Source organism: Dermacentor albipictus, chromosome 2 (assembly GCF_038994185.2).
Source record: "Dermacentor albipictus isolate Rhodes 1998 colony chromosome 2, USDA_Dalb.pri_finalv2, whole genome shotgun sequence".
NCBI lineage: Eukaryota > Metazoa > Arthropoda > Arachnida > Ixodida > Ixodidae > Dermacentor > Dermacentor albipictus.
The window spans coordinates 210,098,060-210,116,494 of NC_091822.1; the positions used below are offsets into that span (position 1 = coordinate 210,098,060).

At 45.9% G+C, this 18,435-nt stretch overlaps 1 protein-coding gene and 1 long non-coding RNA gene across 5 annotated transcripts in view; one reads left to right on the plus strand and one right to left on the minus strand.

The window, feature by feature from the left end:
- The window catches only part of LOC135896741 (acidic phospholipase A2 PA4-like), a 307,060-nt gene that overhangs the window by 71,749 nt on the left and 216,876 nt on the right, over positions 1-18,435 (plus strand). For 3 of the 4 annotated variants that reach the window (XR_010562795.1, XM_065425238.1, XM_070534674.1), the window contains exon 1: positions 14,128-14,673. The exons of the other annotated variant lie outside the window; for it this stretch is intronic. Coding sequence is in view for 2 of the 3 variants with exons in the window: in XM_065425238.1 (XP_065281310.1) it covers positions 14,138-14,673 (536 nt within the window). In the remaining variant the exon portion in view is untranslated. Of the gene's footprint in view, positions 1-14,127; positions 14,674-18,435 lie in introns of those variants that run through there. 4 annotated transcript variants of the gene reach the window in all.
- The window catches only part of LOC135896743 (uncharacterized), a 76,603-nt gene continuing 65,175 nt past the window's right edge, over positions 7,008-18,435 (minus strand). The window contains exon 3 of the long non-coding RNA XR_010562798.2: positions 7,008-7,137. This is a non-coding gene — a long non-coding RNA (uncharacterized lncRNA). The remainder of the gene's footprint in view (positions 7,138-18,435) is intronic.

Consider the following 18,435-nt stretch of genomic DNA (forward strand, 5'->3'; position numbering starts at 1 on the left):
CAACAGAGAAGAGCAACATGTAAGCCGCATGGCAGCCAACGAAAATTCGTGACGTAGCCACATGACGTAGCGTTTTCTTGGCTATTTACAATCCCGGTTGATGTCAATGTCGCGAGGTGCTCTGTTTTGTGGTTGGCTGCGCGCGTACTTTAAATTTTATTTTAAATATGTTCTAAGCGATATTCGCCGCTGATATTTTATAGACGATGTGTGTGTGTGACGATCTAAATCGATCTCACAAGTTATCTCGACTTCAAATTTTTGTGTCAGTGCTCCTTTAAAGGGTTAGTGCAGTGACGTCACGTGCGGGTGTTGTCGCTGGCGGCTGGTTTTAAAGAGACAGACTACCAGAGGAAACAAGCGCTGTCGTCCGACGTCTGTGAGCTTCGTTCCCAAGACGAGGGGGCAAGAGCGTGAAAGTGGGCACGCGGGGAGAAGAGAAAAGAAACAAAAGCAGAAAAAAAGGAGAAAAGGAAAAAAAAGGGGGGAGCCAGGGTGGCACCAAGGCAGAAAAAAAGGGGGCGAGAAAAAGAACAAGAAAGAGAAAAAGAAAATTTTAAAAAAGACGGGGGCTACGGAGTGTGTTGGGGATGCGAGAGGTTAGGAAGCATTCAGGGGGAGTCGTTGGCGGCATGTTTTTGTGGCATTAGAAGGGCCGGTCAGGCGGTCAGTGCGCGAGTAATACAAAATACAAAAAAAAGAAAAAAACACACACAGAGAGAAAAAAAAAACATGAATTGAAAGAGTGACTTGAGTAGCATAGCAGCAATACGTCGAGTAATTTTGAAATAGTTAAGATGGCGACGAGGAGTCTGCGGTGCAATGTATGGGGTAACTGAAAGGCAGCGGCATGATCTTTAATGGGCATTGCCCCGGTCGCTCAACGTAGGTGTCTTTACGGCGGCACCCAGAAATGGCGATACTCTGGCTTGAGGCGCCGAAAAGAGCATATTGACTTCGGAATGTGTTGATGACGGGGTTTAAAAAAATAGATTTAAAAAAAAGGAAGGGAAAAGAGAAGGGGAGGGGCGACCGAAGCCGGAATAATAAACAGGAGGGTGACGCGCGCACAAGCAGGTGGGGGCAAGTGTACATGGCAGAAGGGGGTCGTACGGTATAGACGTAAAAACCTGAAAGAGTACATTAAATTGAGTAGTAGGCAGGAAAAAAATTTTCGGAATGGAAGACTAGGTGAGGTTAAGAATTAAGGTTAGCTGGTGGCCTAATGTGTTTTGTACCTTGGTTGATGTGAGAATTTCAGATTTAAGTTACCGCTTTCAAAGATTATAAGTTGCCGCGTGCCAAATTAATTCCTGTCGGGTGTAGGCAATTAAACTTGTGTATGAGGTATGATTCCGTATACTTCCTTTCGCGAGGGGAACGGAAATTTGTTTGTAGTATATAGAGCCTCGCTTTGTCAAATATATTGACACGTGTACTTATCTTTATCGGGCGACCACGTTTCGCCGCCGAACAAATGTTATCGCACAGCGCGGGACGCGCCTGCATGTATCCGAAGTTTCTGGAAAGTTATCGATGCTTCTATCCGCTGTCTGTTGTCGCCGAACCTTGTATTATCTGATTTCATCGCGTGATGCGAATAGTGTAGAACTTTGTCGAAGGCACGCGGGTCCGAACGATTAGACTGGAACATTCGAGGACTGCTGTATAAAAGCCGACGCGCTTGACTCGCTGATCAGATTTTCGACGATCGCCGACTGTGTTCGCCGCTTTCGTTGTGCTTTAAGTGTAGCCTGTTTTGTGGGCACAGGTTCGCCCAATAAAAGCTAGTTTTGTCTTTCACAGTACTGCTACTGTGTTCTTTAACGTCACTACCACGTGACAATATGACCATGTTCATTAATGTGGCTGGCTACTGCTTTGGGTAAATTGTGTTTTGTGTCCGTGCGGTGACCGTTGAGTCTTGTATTAATTTGTTGTCCAGTCTCACCTATGTATTGTTTGCTACAAGCGGCGCATTCTAGACAATAGACTACGTTGCTTGATGTGCTGGTGAAAGCCGAAGTTACTTTGTGTGCGTGATTCGACGCTGTGCTTTTTACTGTAGTAGCAGATTGAATATGTTTGCATGCAGCGCACCTGGGGCGGCCACAGGGATTGGTTCCCAACTTCCTCTTTGTCTGTAGTTTGGCGTGCACAAAAACATGTTTCAAATTAGTGTTGCGCCTGTAGGCTACTCTGGGAGGGTCGGGAAAAATCTTAAGTTTCTGGTTGCTGGTGAGAATGGGGTAGTATTTACTAAGGATGTTATTCACGTTTGGGAGTGCGTTTTAGAATTTAGTAGTAAGAAGAGGCGTTGTTGTTCTTGTGATCCTCGGGCGGGGCTTGAGGACCTCGGCTCGATCAAGTTTGGTTGCAGCGATGTAGACTGTTTGAAGGTCACTGTTTGGGTGGTTCCTGTTTGATAGGGTTTCTTTAAGGTGATCGAGTCTATCTATGTAGTCTTGGTTTTCAACGCAAATGCGACGAAGTCGTGTGGCTTGGCCTTTAAAGATGCCTTGCTTGCAATGTCTGGGATGGTGGCTGGTATATTCTAGGTACTGCTGTTTGTCGAAAGGTTTCCTATACAGCGTTGTCTTTAGCTCACCATTGTCAATGTATATTGTTGTGTCCAGAAAGTTCATGCGCTCAGTTGAGGATTCTGATGTGAATTTTATTGTTGGGTGAACAGAGTTTAGAAATGCTACATATTTGTCTAGACTGTCTTGACCATGTCCCCAGATTATGAGTATGTCGTCTATGTATCGTAGGTATGTGTGGGGCTTGGTAGTGCAGCGCGATAGGCAATCTGTTTCTAGAATCCCCATAAATATGTTCGCGTAGGTTGGTGCCAAAGGCGTACCCATGCTTGTACCATATATCTGTAGGTAGTAGCTCTCCTCAAATTCGAAGTAGTTATGTGTTAGAACTAATTCAAGGAGAGACAAGTAAACTTCAGTAGAGTGTTGTGCATTGTGTTTAGACAGCGTTTGTTTTTTCGAAGATAAACCATCAGGGATTGGAATGTTGGTGTACAGCACCGTGACGTCTAGTGTTGCGAGAATTGTGTTGTGGGGTAGTGTGCCTTTAGTATTAATGTCCTCTATAATTCTCAGCAGGTGGGGCGTATCTTGTACAAATGACGGAAGTGCTTTTGGCAAATCACCAAGGTAGTGGTTAAGGAATGTGGAGATGTTCTCTGTCGGGGTGTTGTTGTTTGATACTATCGGGCGGCCTGGGATAATAGCAGTGTATAGTTCAGCGGATGGAATTTTGTGAATTTTTGGAAGGAGGTAAAAACGCCCGGCAGTTTTGTGGCTTGGTTTAAGAAATTTGTATTCTGACGGTGTTATCAACCCATCAGACAAAAGTGATTTCAGCCTGCTGGTAATTGTCACTGTGTAGGACAATGTCGGATCGTTATCTAGTTTGCGGTAGTGTTCTGGATTGTTTAGTTGTCTGTAAGCCTCGTGCTTGTATTTTTCTACTGGCCAAATAACTATACTTCCACCCTTGTCTGCTTCCTTAATAACAATGTCATTCCGGCAACTCAGATTTGAAATGGTATGACTCTCCGACGCAGTTATGTTTTTAGTTCGCTTAGATGTTTTGGATTGGCTTATAATTTATTTAGTGACAGTTTTAAGGTATATGTCAAGTTCTATGGCTTGTTCTGGTTTGGGAGTCCAAGTGGATTGGGCTCTAAGTGGTGTCGTCCCGGTGTCTGGTGTGTCTGCGAAAAAGGTTCGGATACGCATTCGTCGGGAGAATTCTGAGAGGTCCTTGTGAAGCTCGAATTCATTTATTGTGTTGTTCGTGGGGCAAAAGTTTAGGCTCTTGCTGAGTACGTCTATTTCTTTTTGACTTAATGTTTTTGAAATGTCTATAACATTGGGGCGGTTTAGTTCTGTGGAAGTTTCCTTCCGGTCTGGTACTTCTAAACTCGAGGTCCCTCTTGTCGGCGTGTGGTGGCTGTTTGGTTGGAAGGTTGTTTTTTATTTAAATTTGATTTTTTCCTTTGCTTTTTAACCAATTTTCTAGACTGTTTTTTCTTCGTAATGTTCTAAATCTCTCTTCTCATCTGGTGTCAGGGTTATGTTCCGAAGTCTGTGGCTAAAAGTTTCGATTTGCTCTTCGCAGTGTTCCTTGAGGATATTCAAAAGTCAAAGTGAAGTATTGTGCAATGTTGTTTGCCAGTTCGCACGATGGTGTGGTGGGAGTGTTCCTAGAGCTGGTACAGCCTTCAGTGTTAGACCTTTAGGAATTATATTTTTCTCTGTGCAGATTGTGTAGGTTTTCAGATGGGAGGTGTAGCTCATGTTTTTGGAAGCGCGTTCTTTAACAGTATTAAACAGTTGGTAGTTAGCGCTACGTCCGTCCACATCCTGTCCTTCCTTAATATCGTCTATGTAAAACTGAGCGCAATATAACCATGAACGTTCACCAACTAGCCTCCTTCATTGCTTTACTAAATGTTGGATTTCGTTGCCATAGTCAACAAAAAGACATAAGCACATAGACTGCTTGCTGGATGTACTCTTTATAGCATTAAGGATATTATCATGCATATAACTCTGCGCACAATAATTAGAAAGATCACATGATGTCTGGCATGTCTTTTTGCCACCACCAAATCTTGTCAGATGCATAACGTGGGACAGACACCACAAACCTTGGCCATCCATTCCCAATTGTGGTCTTGACTTCCTACCACTGAGCAGACTGGTCAAAGAGACAAACGTGCAACTTTTATCTGGTTAGATGTAGTGTATGTTGCACAAAATTAAGAAACCATGTCGGATGTTATTTTTGACACAGATACATATCATTGAGCCTCATACACTAATGTCAAAAGCGAATGATACCCATGAAATGCACTCTAGGTAAGACGGCAAGACCAGCCTCTTGCAGAGTTAAATTAAAACCATGCGGCAGCATCATATCAAGCTGAACAATAATTTACTCCAAGAGTAGTTTTCTTCGTGCAACATTGCACTGATAGTCTGGAAATACAATACTCATTACTAACAAAAGGCCTTCCAAATTAATATGACAGGATGGTATATTTTGGGGAGCAAGAAAGAAAACGGATACGGTTAACTATGGAGGATGTGAATGCAACTCTGCAGAAGTTAGAAAGATGAACCAAATGGAATAGTTTAAAAGTAAGTGGTTTAGAGACAAAAGGCCATTTTATTCCGTGCCAGAAAAGCAAGCAGAGGTTGAAAATGCTTTCCACGTACATACCTTCAAGGTGCATGTACAGGGTCTGCCCTGAAAGTAATGTCAGTAAGGCCATTGAAAATCATATATTGAATTTATCATTACTAAAAGTGTTTAAAAATCTTCAAAATACTCTCCTATTGCGTCGATACCTCGGCTCCAGCGAGACTTCCAGATCTCGAATGCGTTGCGGCACTCCTCCTCCGGAATGGCTTTTAATGCTGCGGTGCAAGCTGCCTTGATCCCGTCCCCTGTCCCAAAATGCTTGCCTTTCAGGGATGTTTTGAGGCGTGGAAACAGAGAAAAGTCAGGGGGAGCCAAGTCCGGGCTGTACGGGGGCTGGGGGGTCGTTGGCACTCCTGCTTTAACCAGGTAGTCGGTGACGATGAAGGCATTGTGGGCCGGCGCATTATCGTGGTGCAACTTTCAGCTGTCTGCGATGTCCGGCCGGATGCGTTGAACCCTGCGTTTCAGTTTTTGAGGACTTCCACATGAAATTGGGAGTTTACAGTGGTTCCAGGTTCTACAAACTCATGATGAACCAGTCCGTAGATATGAAAAATCATGAGCATGACCTTGATCTTTGATTTGCTCATCCTGGCTTTCTTCTGGTAAGGGGACGAGTGCCTGTGCCACTCTGATAATTGCCTTTTGGTCTCCGGGTCATATTAAAGTACCCAAGTCCCGACGCCTGTAATGACGTCCAAAAAATTTCGATCACGTTTGCCCACGTCGAGGTTTTCTTGGCACGTGTCAACGCGGTGTGACTTTTGGTTGTCGGTGAGCACTTCTGGAACCATTTCTGTGCACACCTTCCGCATGCCGATGTCGTTTGTAACGATTTCATGGACTTGGTTTTCGGAATGTTCAACATGTCGGCTATTAAACGAACACTTTATCGTCTATCTGATTTCAACAGTTCCCTCACTCGCGTCCGTGACATTGTCAGCCGTGGTGGTCATGGATGGCCGTCCGGTGCGGTCCTTGTCGTCGACCTCTTCCCGGCCTTCCAAAAAGGCCCTGTGCCACCGAAACACTTGCCGATCTAACAGGGCACATTCTTTGTAAGCAGTCTTGAGCATAACAGTTTCCTTTATAACATAATAACAGCTCGCTCTGTAGGGTGTCTCAGTAGAATCGCTTCCCTTCGCCCTTCGTGGTTAACTAAATCACTCTACTATACATTATTTTACTCGAAACTACTATACGAAACGCTGGTGTGGTGAAGCATAACTAAAACCAATAATGGTAGGTTAATAATCCTGCAATAACGCGTGCTTCGCATCCTAGAAAAAATATAAAGGTCATGCCAAGGGCCTAGCCACTGAACCACTTTTTCTTAAACACGACATCCTATCCACAAAAAGTATATAATCTAAAGTTGATGCAACACATAATTAAACACAAATTACAGGAAGCCTTCCCAGGCACTGTATCCACGAAATATGGGTTCAAAAGCTCTAGCAGAAAAACTAAAAGAGATACGCACGAATTATGGCAAACAGGCCATTGAATATAAGGTAGTACAATTATTAAACCCCCATGAATCGAATATTGACCTTACATTACAAGCCAAAAAACTCAAACGCAATTATCAATGATTCCTTCTCACTACTAACCTCATAGTCGATCCATAAATATTGTCAAATTATGTTTGTATATATTGAGATGAATTTTTTTCCATTTCAATGTATCTTTTTTAAATGTATAATGTATTCTAGAGCGTGTTGAATGCACATGTATAAACAAATACGGATGTGATACCATGTAGAGAAGCAGACGTATTGTACTTGATGAAGTGTACATTGAACCGTATCAACTGCTGCAGACTGTCTTGTTGATCAGGGGGCCAAGACCTCGTCAAGCTTTCTCGCCTTTAGTCCTTGCCTCCCGGAGAAAAAATTTGTATTCTGCCTGCAAAATAAACATATTTGATTTTATTTGAAAATTTCCGCAACGGTCTTGCCAAGTTTCATGCAAAATTTCATCGCAAATGTTTTTTCTAATAAGCGCTGCATTTTCACTTGCACAAGAATGAAAACAACTCTCACACACAGGCCTGTCCAACGCTCCGATGCTCGGAGCACACTGAACGACGGCGCGCTGCTTAGCTTGGTTCCGCCACTACCAATTTCAACCGGTTAGACTGCGCTCCGACGTATGGTTCCGTCACAATAAATTAATTGACATTATTTTCAGAACAGACCCTGCATGTGGTGATAGACAAGCTTTTTAGATATAAATGTTGGGAACCTGGATGGAGGTGAGGGACATGTATAAAAACAAGATGTATAAGTTCAAAAATTAGTTCCTTTAGTCAGAAATTGCTCAGTGGTGTCTGCATGTCTTCTCGTGTTCCCTGGATGCTGAATACGAAGTATATATATGTATATATATCATTGTGTACAATCAAGCATACTGTCATTGCAATCTGCCTGTGCTAACGTATGGGGCAGAAACTTGGAGGTTTCTTGGAGACAAAGAAAGGCATTTTGTTGTCATGTTGGAAGGCACTTCTCTGGAGAAGGGTGTGCCAGCCACTGACAGAAACTTTAATGAAATTTATGCGAATCTAGCTAACATAAATAGTTGAGCTGTCGGGAAGTTGAATCAGTTTGGCTTGACAACGGTCTCAAATGATATTAAGGTGGAAAAAGGTCTTCTTTTATGCGCCTTCTTCAGTGCAAAACCCACAAGCTGGGAATCCATTTCAGAACCATTGTGTCAGAATATAAATCATGGCTTCCTGTTCTTTCATAATTTCTGCAGACACACCTTGACAGGATGATAATCAAGGACCGATTCCTTGCTCCCAGCTCTCCTAGTGTTGTACACTTCATGCAGGAGCATAATCTAGGGAAACGCACAGGCTTTAGTATAGATGAAGAAGATCTATACTATTCTTTGCCGCAGGTGCGTCTCCTGCAGTTTGTTAAGGACTGCATACATGATCAAACAGATTAGCAGGAATTTGCTGAAAGGTGTAACATTCTGGTTGCAAGTTTTATGGAGCTCCTTGATTTCTATTTAACGTCAATTTAGGTCTGGTGGGAAGCCAAAATATTTCTCCAGAACGCTGGCATCTGCATAGGTTCGTGTGTTGCACCAGTGCTCAGTCAGTCAGTCAGTCAACAAACTTTATTGAGGTCCCAAGGAACTACTAAGTCGTAGTTGCGGGCCGCTCCCACGTTGGGGCCGGAAGACCATGGTCCTCCGCCCGTTCGCGGGCCCTTTGGACAGCCCTTAGTTGGTCCTGGGGATCGCCGCTTTTAAGGGCCTCTTCCCAGTCCTCTTGTTTATTAAAAGATGCGTTTTGTAATGCAGAGCATTGCCAGAGCATGTGTGCCAACGAGTAATACTCTTCATTGCACTCGGGGCAGTGTGGGTCGAGGTCCGGAGCAAAGCGGCTAAACTTTCCTCTCGAAGGGAAAGATCCCGTTTGTAACATTCTCAATGTGGAAGATTGAGGTCTAGTTTGCTGTGGGTGTGGCAGCGGGAATTGCTTGCGCCCAAGCTGATAGTGTTTAACTATTTCATTAAAAGAGAGTAGAGGATCAGAGTTATGCTCACAATCCCGACTGCTTAGCGTATCAGGACCATTGCGGAATGTTAGACCTCGCGCCTGGTCATGAACTAGCTCATTCGGGTTGGGTTTGCTGGGATGTACATTGGTTTCCATGTGCGCCGGGAACCATGCGATAGTGTGAACAGCATCAGGCGCTCTTTGCTTGATTATAGCCGCCGCCTCTTTCGAGATTAGGCCAGATAGAAAGGCTCGTATGGCTGATCTCGAGTCAGTGTAGATGTAAGGCCGCGAGGGGTCATTCATAGCTAGCGCAATGGCAGTCTGTTCAGCTGCCGCTACCGTGGTGTGTCTTACCGAAGCTGCATTGAGAATTTTCCCGTGAGGATCAGCTGCAGCAGCTACAAATGAATCTGTGCGCCCATACTGGGCAGCATCTACATAGGTAGTTAATTGCAGGCTTCTGTGCGTAAACTCAATGAGAGAGCGGGCTCGTGCCTTGCGTCTAGCTGCAGTATATTGGGGATGTACATTCCGAGCGAAAGGGATAACTTAAAAGGTTGCCCTAACGGTGTGAGAGAGCATGATGGCATTCTCGTCGACCGCCAAGGGGGCTAGACCTGCGGATATGCTTCTGCCTGCCTTCGAAGACGAGAGGCGGACGGTTTGTGCCGTTCTTTGTGCCTCGATTACCTCCGTCAGGGTATTGTGAATCCCTAATTGTAGGAGCTTCTCCGTGCTGGTGCTAGTGGGAATTCCCAGTATGTGTTTAATGCTTTTTCTCATCAGCGCATCAATTTTGGCCTCCTCCTAGTGGGATTAGTTGAGCGCCGATGCTACGCAGTTTATGTGACTCAGGAGGAACGCATGATACAGTCTAAGGAGATTGCTCTCACTGAGGCCGCCTCTGCGGTTCGAGACTCTTGTGATTAATCGGAGCATGTTTTCCGTTTTTGCCTTGACGCGGACAATAGTTTGATTGTTGCTCCCCTTTGCATTTAGGATCAAACCTAGAATCTTGACCGATTCGACTCTAGGGATCATCTCACCATGCATATTCAGCGTATAGGTTAATAGGAATTTGTTCGAGAGGGGTAGAGTGCCTCTTGCCCCTGCGATCCGGTCTATAAAGCAGTAGTTCTGACTTTGAGGGTGATAGACAGAGTCCCGTCCCTTTTAAGTACTCTTCCGTAGTATCCAAGGCCTCCTGAAGGGCATGCTCCATGGCCCCCTCGGACCCCCCACGCTCCAAACGGTGATGTCGTCCGCATAGAGCGCATGATTCGCGCCCTCGACCCTAGCCAGTTTTTCCGAGAGGCCTTTCATCGCTATATTGAAAAGAAGGGGTGATATTACTGCACCCTGCTGAGTGCCCTTAGCCCCTAACTTGAACTCGTCGGATCTTAGTTGACCGATTTTAATAGCGGCTTTACGGTCCCTTAAGAAAGAGCTGACGTAAGCGTGAAAGCGTTTCCCTAAGTTTAGGTGCGAGATGGATTCCAAAATGAACCTGTGTGTGATGGTGTCAAAGGCTTTGGCGAGATCTAACGCTAAAATGCCTCTGACACCCCTGCTGTTCACGTCGATTGTCTGCCTTTTGATGAGAAGCATGATATCTTGCGCGGATAGAGAGGGCCTGAAGCCTACCATGTTATACGGGAACAGTTCTCGTTCCTCGATGTATCTCATTACTCTCTCATGGAAGACGTGCTCAGCCACCTTGCCCACGCAGGATGTGAGCGAGATTGGTCTAAGATTCTCCGGTGTGACTGTTTTACCTGATTTCGGGATAAGGACAACAGAGGCCGTTTTCCAGTCCTCTGGGACCCAGCCAGTTTCCCACGTGCGGTTGATCTGTTCCGTAAGCTTCTCAATTGATTTCTCATCTAGGTTACGCAGGAGTCTGTTGGAAATGCCATCCGGCCCGGGGGCTGAGCGGCCGTTTAGCTCGTGTAGCACCTTTCTGACTTCCGCTTTAGTCACCGGAGCATCAAGCTCCTCCATGGTTTCGCCTGTATACTCTGGGTAGTCCTCGTTCCCCGTGGGGCCTACGGGGAGATACCTGTCTGCTAGGCTCTGAAGTATGTCTACATCTGTTAGCTCCTTTCCTTTAAGATCATGAATTATTCTATCAATAGCTAGGCCCTGATTGTTTTTGTATTGTGAGTCATCTAATAGTTGCTTCAGGAAGTTCAATTTGCCTCCCGTACGCATCTGTCCGTCAACTGCCGAGCAAACCTCGTTCCATTGCTGCTTGCTCAACTCTTGGCAATACGCTTCGATTTCACGATTTAACATCGCTACTTTCTTACGCAGCCTCCTATTGAGCCTCTGCGTTTGCCATCTGGCGAGTAAGGAGTTTTTAGCCTCTACCAGGTGCGCCAAGTGGGCATCCATCCTGTTTACTTTTAGGTCAGTTTCGACTGTTTTAGTAACAGCCTTGACGTCCTCTTTGATTGTCCTTAAGAGGTCTTCGAAGGACGCGTACTCCTCCAAGTCCTCTCCCCGGCGTTTACGGAAGGCGTCCCAGTCTACTACGGTGAACGCCCTAAGGGGGGCTGTGGCAACTTCCAGAGAAATCTCCACAATAAAATGGTCACTTCCCAGGTTTTCTTGCTTATTGTGCCAATTAACAGAGGTGGCATTCTTAACGAAGGCCAGATCCGGCGTGGTGTCCCGCGAGACTGAATTACCGATGCGCGTGAGAAACTGTGGGTCCGTAACTAGCTCTAATGAGCAGTTTGTAACCGCTTGAAGTAGATTTATTCCTTTAGGGGAGTGTCTCACATAACCCCATGTCTGATGCGCCGCGTTAAAGTCTCCAGCTACCACAATTGGAGCATCCCTTGCTTTCGCCGCCGTCTTGGCTATAATCGACAAGAATGCCTGGTGACGGTCTCTCGGGGAACTGTAAATGTTTAAAATGAAAACGCTGTTTTTAAGCCAGCTACTGGGAATGATTTCGATAAGCATTATCTCCGCCCTCGTGTTGCCCAACTGCAATTTGTGCTCTTGAAAGGAACACTTCTTTGCAACTAGGACCGCCAGGCCGAGTTTGCCCTCTCCGGTTGCCGAGATAGCTCGGTAACCTGGAAATGACTTAATTTCAGTTCTAGTTTCCTGTAGCAAGATAACATGCGGTTTGTTCGACTGTGTCGCGATAAATTGCTGCAGTGGGGCCTTTCGCCTTTGAAAACTGGCGCAGTTCCACTGCCATATGATAAATTCGTTAGTGTGGCCCGCCATTGTTAAGGCTTGAGAGGGCCTCTAGGACGCTACCTGTAGCTTCTTTAGCTGCCGCTGGAACGACTTCCATACTCACTGGTTCAGCGCGCTTAGTTTGCACGTTTTCTAGAACTTGGACTTAGTAATAATTTTGAAGTTACCTTGACCAGCAAATTATTCAAAACGTGAGTGGGCCTGCCCTTAAAATTTTCGGATACGTGGTTGAATATTTGTTTTTCATGGGCAAACGGTAACTTTCGCAGAGCTGTCATCGAAGTACCGAAGCTATTTAGGGAACAAGAGCAAGGTTTCTACTTCGCTTTAGAAGTTCCAGAAAAACATGTGCTGCAACATCTTATATCAGGCTTACTTTTAGAGGGATGACGTATGCTGGGATATCATTTATTTATTTATTTATTTATTTACGATACCTTACAGGGCCCAGAGGCCATAGATTAAGGGGGACGAACAAGGATATCATAAAAAAATGCAAAATATACACGTCAAAAAAGGGAAAGGGAAAGCATTGCACAGGGCTGGTACTGAAAAGCAGCTACAAACATAACAGCAAAGTACACAAAATAATTGAAGTATATAAATACAGCACAACTGTCTGACACATGACTTAAGAAAAAAATAAAGCAGGGGTTTACAAACACACAATAGCCAAGGAGTGCGATATTTTATACAGGAGAAGGTTTAACCACACGATGACACTTGAAAGTATTCGAGCAGCTGATCATGGAATGATTGATGGTTGCGTAGGGGTGCAATATTATCGGGAAGATCATTCCAAAGAACGATGGCACGTGGGAGGGCATGAATTGAAGGCTCGTGTTCTTTCGTATATGCGCTTGATGCTGTACTGATTATGTAAACGGCTCGAATGCGTGACGGCGCTTCTAGAGGTAACGCAGATTGCCTGGTGCAGTGGCGATATTTATGAAATAAGCATAAAAGAGCGATTGAACGACGAATATGTAATGGCTCAAGAGAGATATGAAGTTTTATCTGTGTTACGCTGGAAAGGGGACTGTAGTTACGTGTAATGAAGCGATCGGCTCTATTTTGCATGGATTCTAGCAAGTTTATTAAGTAGTTTTTATTTGGGGACCATATGGATGCTGCATATGCTAGTTGAGGCCGCACAAGTGTTACATAGGCCAGTTTTCGAACATTGTTAGGGGAATTCCGCAGGTCCCGATGCAGATACCCCAGTGTCCTTGAAGATTTCGCACAAATGGTGTTGACATGCGTGGCCCATGAAAAATTATGCGTGAAATGAATATCTAAATACTTGTATGATGATGTCCGAGACAATACCATGCTATCTATGAGATATGAGAAGTTAGAATTGGTACGCTTGCGGCTGAAAGAGATGGCCATGCGTTTATTCGAGTGAAGTGTCATTTGCCATTTATTACACCAACTGGAAATTAGGTTAAGGTCACTTTGGAGGGCGAGCTGATCATCCATGAAATTAATGGAGTGGTAAATGATGTAGTCATCAGGAAAGAGTCGTAGACGAGAAGCTATGTTAGCGGCCAAGTCGTTAGTGTATATGAGAAACAATAAAGGGCCAAGAACGCTGCCTTGAGGTACACCTGAAGTTGCGTCACAGTGATGAAGTAAAATTGTAAACTGTTGGCGGAAAGAAAGTTACGAAACTATGACAGTATAAAAGAATCAAGGCAAATAGCACATAATTTTGAAAACAAACTGGAATATGCAACGCCCTACTGAAGAGAATTAATCTGTGTTCCTTATGACCTGCGTATATTTTGTTTAATGATAAGTTCCTACGGTGGACTTTCGAACCCCTTGACGTAGTTGTGAAGTATCATCGGAAGCAACACGTGGTATAAATTATGTGGCTTAACGTCGTAAAGCTACTCACGCAGTCACGTAAGTCTACGTGAGAGACGCCGTCTCTGGAGCGAATTATACCACCGCGGCACAAGAGTGTTTTTGTAATCGAATGGTGTTTCACACGATTGTCTGGCTGCATCAGAGCCAGAACAGCGCCGTGCCGAAGTTGAGGATCGAGATTTCCCCAGCCGAAGGAGAGGGCGCCCGAGAGAGGGGCCCCTCTCCCCTCCGCGGGGATAAACGGGATCGGCTCCTCCATCCGGCCATGCGCGCTCGGGAGCCCGCAGGCTGCGGTTCATGAGGCGGCTTCTGCTGCTGCTCGCCGCCCTGGCGGCGGCCGCGCACTCGGTGACGGTGCTGGACAGCTGGTGGCCGGAGCAGTCGGCGCTGCTCCGGAGGGCGTCGGACGGCCGCCGCGTGCTGCGGGCCGTGCTCCGCGACGGCCGCGTCGCCCAGTGCGAGCGCGGCGAGCTGGGCCGCTTCCTCGACGAGGTGGCCGCCCACTCGCGGTGCCGCGGGGGCAACGCCACCGGCCCGCCGTGCGACCACCGGCTGCACCGGCTGCGGTCGCTCGAGTGGCATCGCATGAGGCGCGCCTGTGGCAGGCTGCAGCGGAGGAGGCGCCGCCGGGATCTCTTCCTGTACCCGGGAACCAACTGGTGTGGCTCGGGAAGTTCGGCGCGCAGGATAAACGAGCTCGGAGCCAACTCGCGGGCCGACCGCTGCTGCCGCGAGCACGACCACTGCCCCTTCACCATCGAGGCGTTCCAGAGGAGGTTCCACTTGTTCAACTACAGGCTGCACACGCTCAGTCACTGTGAATGCGACGAGAGGTCAGTGCACACACACACCGAGGCACCTTTGTGCATATTGAGCGCGTGTTCTGCAGGCGTGTCTTCTCTGCCGCCATCTTTCCATTCTTCCTTTATCACTGGATAGCCAAACGCCAGTGCGACAATCTTAATTACATGGCCCACGGCAGCCAGCATTCGTGCGCTTGGTTTCGCCCACCTCCGATGCTGCGCCTAAAGTGACCGTACGAGTCCAAGTGGCTTCGTCATGGCTAGAAGCCGCTTGGCTTTCCAAGTCGCACTGTCGCCGTGATTAATGCGTCAAGTGCGGCCTGGGAAAATCTACAAACTTGGCGGACGCGCTGATATTTATGCTACAGTTCTGATTGGCCCAAAGCTGACCTTGAAGGACACCAATTTCATTAGTCACTTTACAACACATTGTAGCATGAAATCACAAGGACAGCATGACGGAAAGTGAGAAAGGCACAGCGCTTTTTTGGTGCCTATGGAATGAGAGGCGTCCATTCGTGATTTTGTTTTATTTTCATGCGAACCACAAATTCACCGAACTTGAGATGGCAATGCTCGTACAAGTTTCCTACCAGGTAGGGTCAGCTTCCGTCGATATATCCCTGAATTATCTAGAACTTATGGGGGAATATGTCGACGAACGTCTTCTGCCCAGCAATGTAGCATAATGCGCAGGTGTAACTGTAACGCTTGTGTAAGAGGAGGAACAAGCGCTAACGTCAAGTCAGAGGGAAAGACGAAAAAAAGGGAAAATGATTTTGGTTTGTTTTTCGCGCCAAGACAACTACAGGATTAAGAGGCACGCCGTAATGCGGGACTGCCGATTAATTTTGACCACCTAGGATTATTTAAAGTGCGCCTAAGGGAAAATATACAAGTCTATTTCCAAGCGCTTAAGTCTAAGCGGGTTGTGAGCATAACGACGACGATGATGGAACGACGAAGGCGCCGTAGCGACGATGGTGGGGTGACGACAACTGCAAAGCGACGACGACGGGGCACAGAATGCCGCGCCTGCATGACGGCGACCAGAATCTGGAGCGATGAAACGACGCAGGTGCCCCGAAAACGGCGTCCCGATTAAAGGACGGCCTCGATGGAACGACGAAGGTGGTGCGACGGCAACGGTCTTTCTAAGGTGATACGACGACCGTGTGACGGCGACTTTATGGCGAGGATGGGTTGACCAAGTTAGATGATGAAACGACCACTGGTATTATACCGAACATTGATACTCCATGTGACAGGCTACCTATTACAGACGTCGAAATTTCCGAGCGAGGTGTGCTCATCCTCTTCTTAAATTTGAACATAAAGAAAGGCCCCGGACCCCATGGTATCCCAAATGAGTTCCTGTGCTGGTACGCCGAATGGAATTCAAGATATTTCGCTTTAATTTCTCGGTCCTCGCTTCGTAGCGGTTCTTTCCCCAAGGTTTGTAAGCGATCTTGAGTTATTCCTATCCTGAAAAGCCGCGATCCAGACAATTTAGCAAATTATTGCCCTGTCTCGATTACTAATATTTGATCGAAGCTGATTGAATATATTGTCTCGAAACATCTTATAAGTAATATAAATGAGCACAATTTATTATCTGATCATGCAAACACGGCTTTCCAAAAGGCTTGTCTACTACATCTCAGCTCATCGAGTAAGTACACGATCTTTCGAAAACCATTAACTTTCGCGGACCAACATATAATCTTCATAGAATTCTCAGAGCATTTGATAAAGTGTCGCACCGAAAATTGCTACGAAAGATTGAGCTAATTTTTAATTGTGCTACCATTATAAATTGGTTCGCATCTTATTTTCATTCTCGCGAGTAATATGTTGAGATTAGAGACAAGAAATCTCGAGTTTCATCTGCTAAGTCAGGAGCACCCCAAGGTAGTTCAGTTCAGTTCAGTTTATTGTCCTTAAAGACGCCCGGAGGGGGTATTACGTAAGGGTTTGGGTTTAGCAGAAGTTTCACATTTGGTACACTTCATTAGTTGTATTCAATGTGATCAATCACACGCTGTAGGAATGAAGACAGGCAAGTGATGCTAACAATGTCAGCAGGAAGGCCGTTCCAGTCTTTAGCTGCTCGAGGAATGAACGAGGCGGAAAAACAAGTGGTTCGGGCACGCGGGCGTGCGACTTGCTGCGGATGACTGGTGCGGTGAGAGATGCGTGCCGCAGGAACGATGTATGGCGCATGACGAGGGAAAAAGAACTTGTGATAGAGCTCAAGATGCGTCGGCGATTAGATGGTAGTATTAGTCCGGATTTTGTTTTAAGTGCGGAAATACTGACATCATATGAATATTGTGAGTGAGTGGACCTAGTAGCGCGGTTCTGCACAGACTCAAGTGAGGTGATAAGATATGTTTGGTGCGGGCTCCAGATGGCAAATGCATATTCAAGTTTTGCCCGAACAAGGGACTTGTAGGCAAGCAGTTTTACGTTTTGAGGTGCTTGGCGGAGATTACGTTTTAAAAAAACCTAGTGTTTTATTAGCAGATGATATGACGTTAGAAATATGTTTATGCCAAGACAGATCATTGCATACAGTGACACCTAGGTATTTATAGGACTCTGCTAGTTCGAGAGGCATGCTTCTAATTTGGTAGGGAAATACCAGGTGTTTGGTAGGGAAATACCAAGGTAGGGTTCTCGGCCCCCTTTCCTTTATTTATTAACCACCTCCCGAATGATATAGACTTTCCACCAGGCTCTTTGCAGATGACTGCGTTGTATACAATAACGTAGAAACAGTAGCTGACCAGGAAGAATTACACGGACATTTGCAGAAGATAAAGAAATGATATGATGAATGGCAAACGGAGCTAAATCCACTAAAAACCGCAGTTTTGATAGTCTCTCGAAAGAAAAATCATTTAAACTACTCTTCCTACATTGATAATTAGGAATTATTAAAATTGACAAGGAAATTTATTCACCCGTAGGCACGCTTACAACTGTGGTATGAACGTAAAGTACAATATAAGGTAATAATAATAATATTTGGAGTTTTACGTGCCAAAACCACTTTCTGATTTTGAGGCACGCCGTAGTGGAGGACTCCGGAAATTTTGACCACCTGGGGTTCTTTAACGTGCACCTAAATCTAAGCACACGGGTGTTTTCGCATTTCGCCCCCATCGAAATGCGGCCGCCATGGCCGGGATTCGATCCCGCGACCTCGTGCTCAGCAGCCCAACACCGTAGCCACTGAGCAACCACGGCGGGTGCAATATAAGGTATATCACATGTAAGACACCATACTAGAGGTAAATAAAACAGATTAGCAAATAAAATAATAAATGGTGCCTGCTTGACATTGGCTTTGCCACACAACAACAACAACAACAAAACATCATTACAGCGTCCACGCAAAAACATTGTCAGCCTCGAAATTATGAAAGACACCCGGGGCACATACAAATACAGTCACAACTCACGCAAACAGGATTGAGCGTTATTCTGGCTATAGCAAGACTTGCCTCGGGAGACGGTTAGGTACTGTATAGACCAGCAGTGAAGAAAGTCGGCTTCGCCGAGTTTGGACAACTGTTCTTCCAGATGACCCCGTACTATCACCCATAGTTTTCGCATTCTGGGGTACATTGCTCTATTTGACTGCCGAGATCGTTCTGCAATGTCACGGAAGCTCCACAAAACGTAGCTAAGGCTGTAGTAAACGGGACTCGCAAACCGATCTTGGCGCTGTGGTGGCCGCACGATGGATATTCCAAACATCCTTGCAACTAGCTTCTAGAGGGTGCG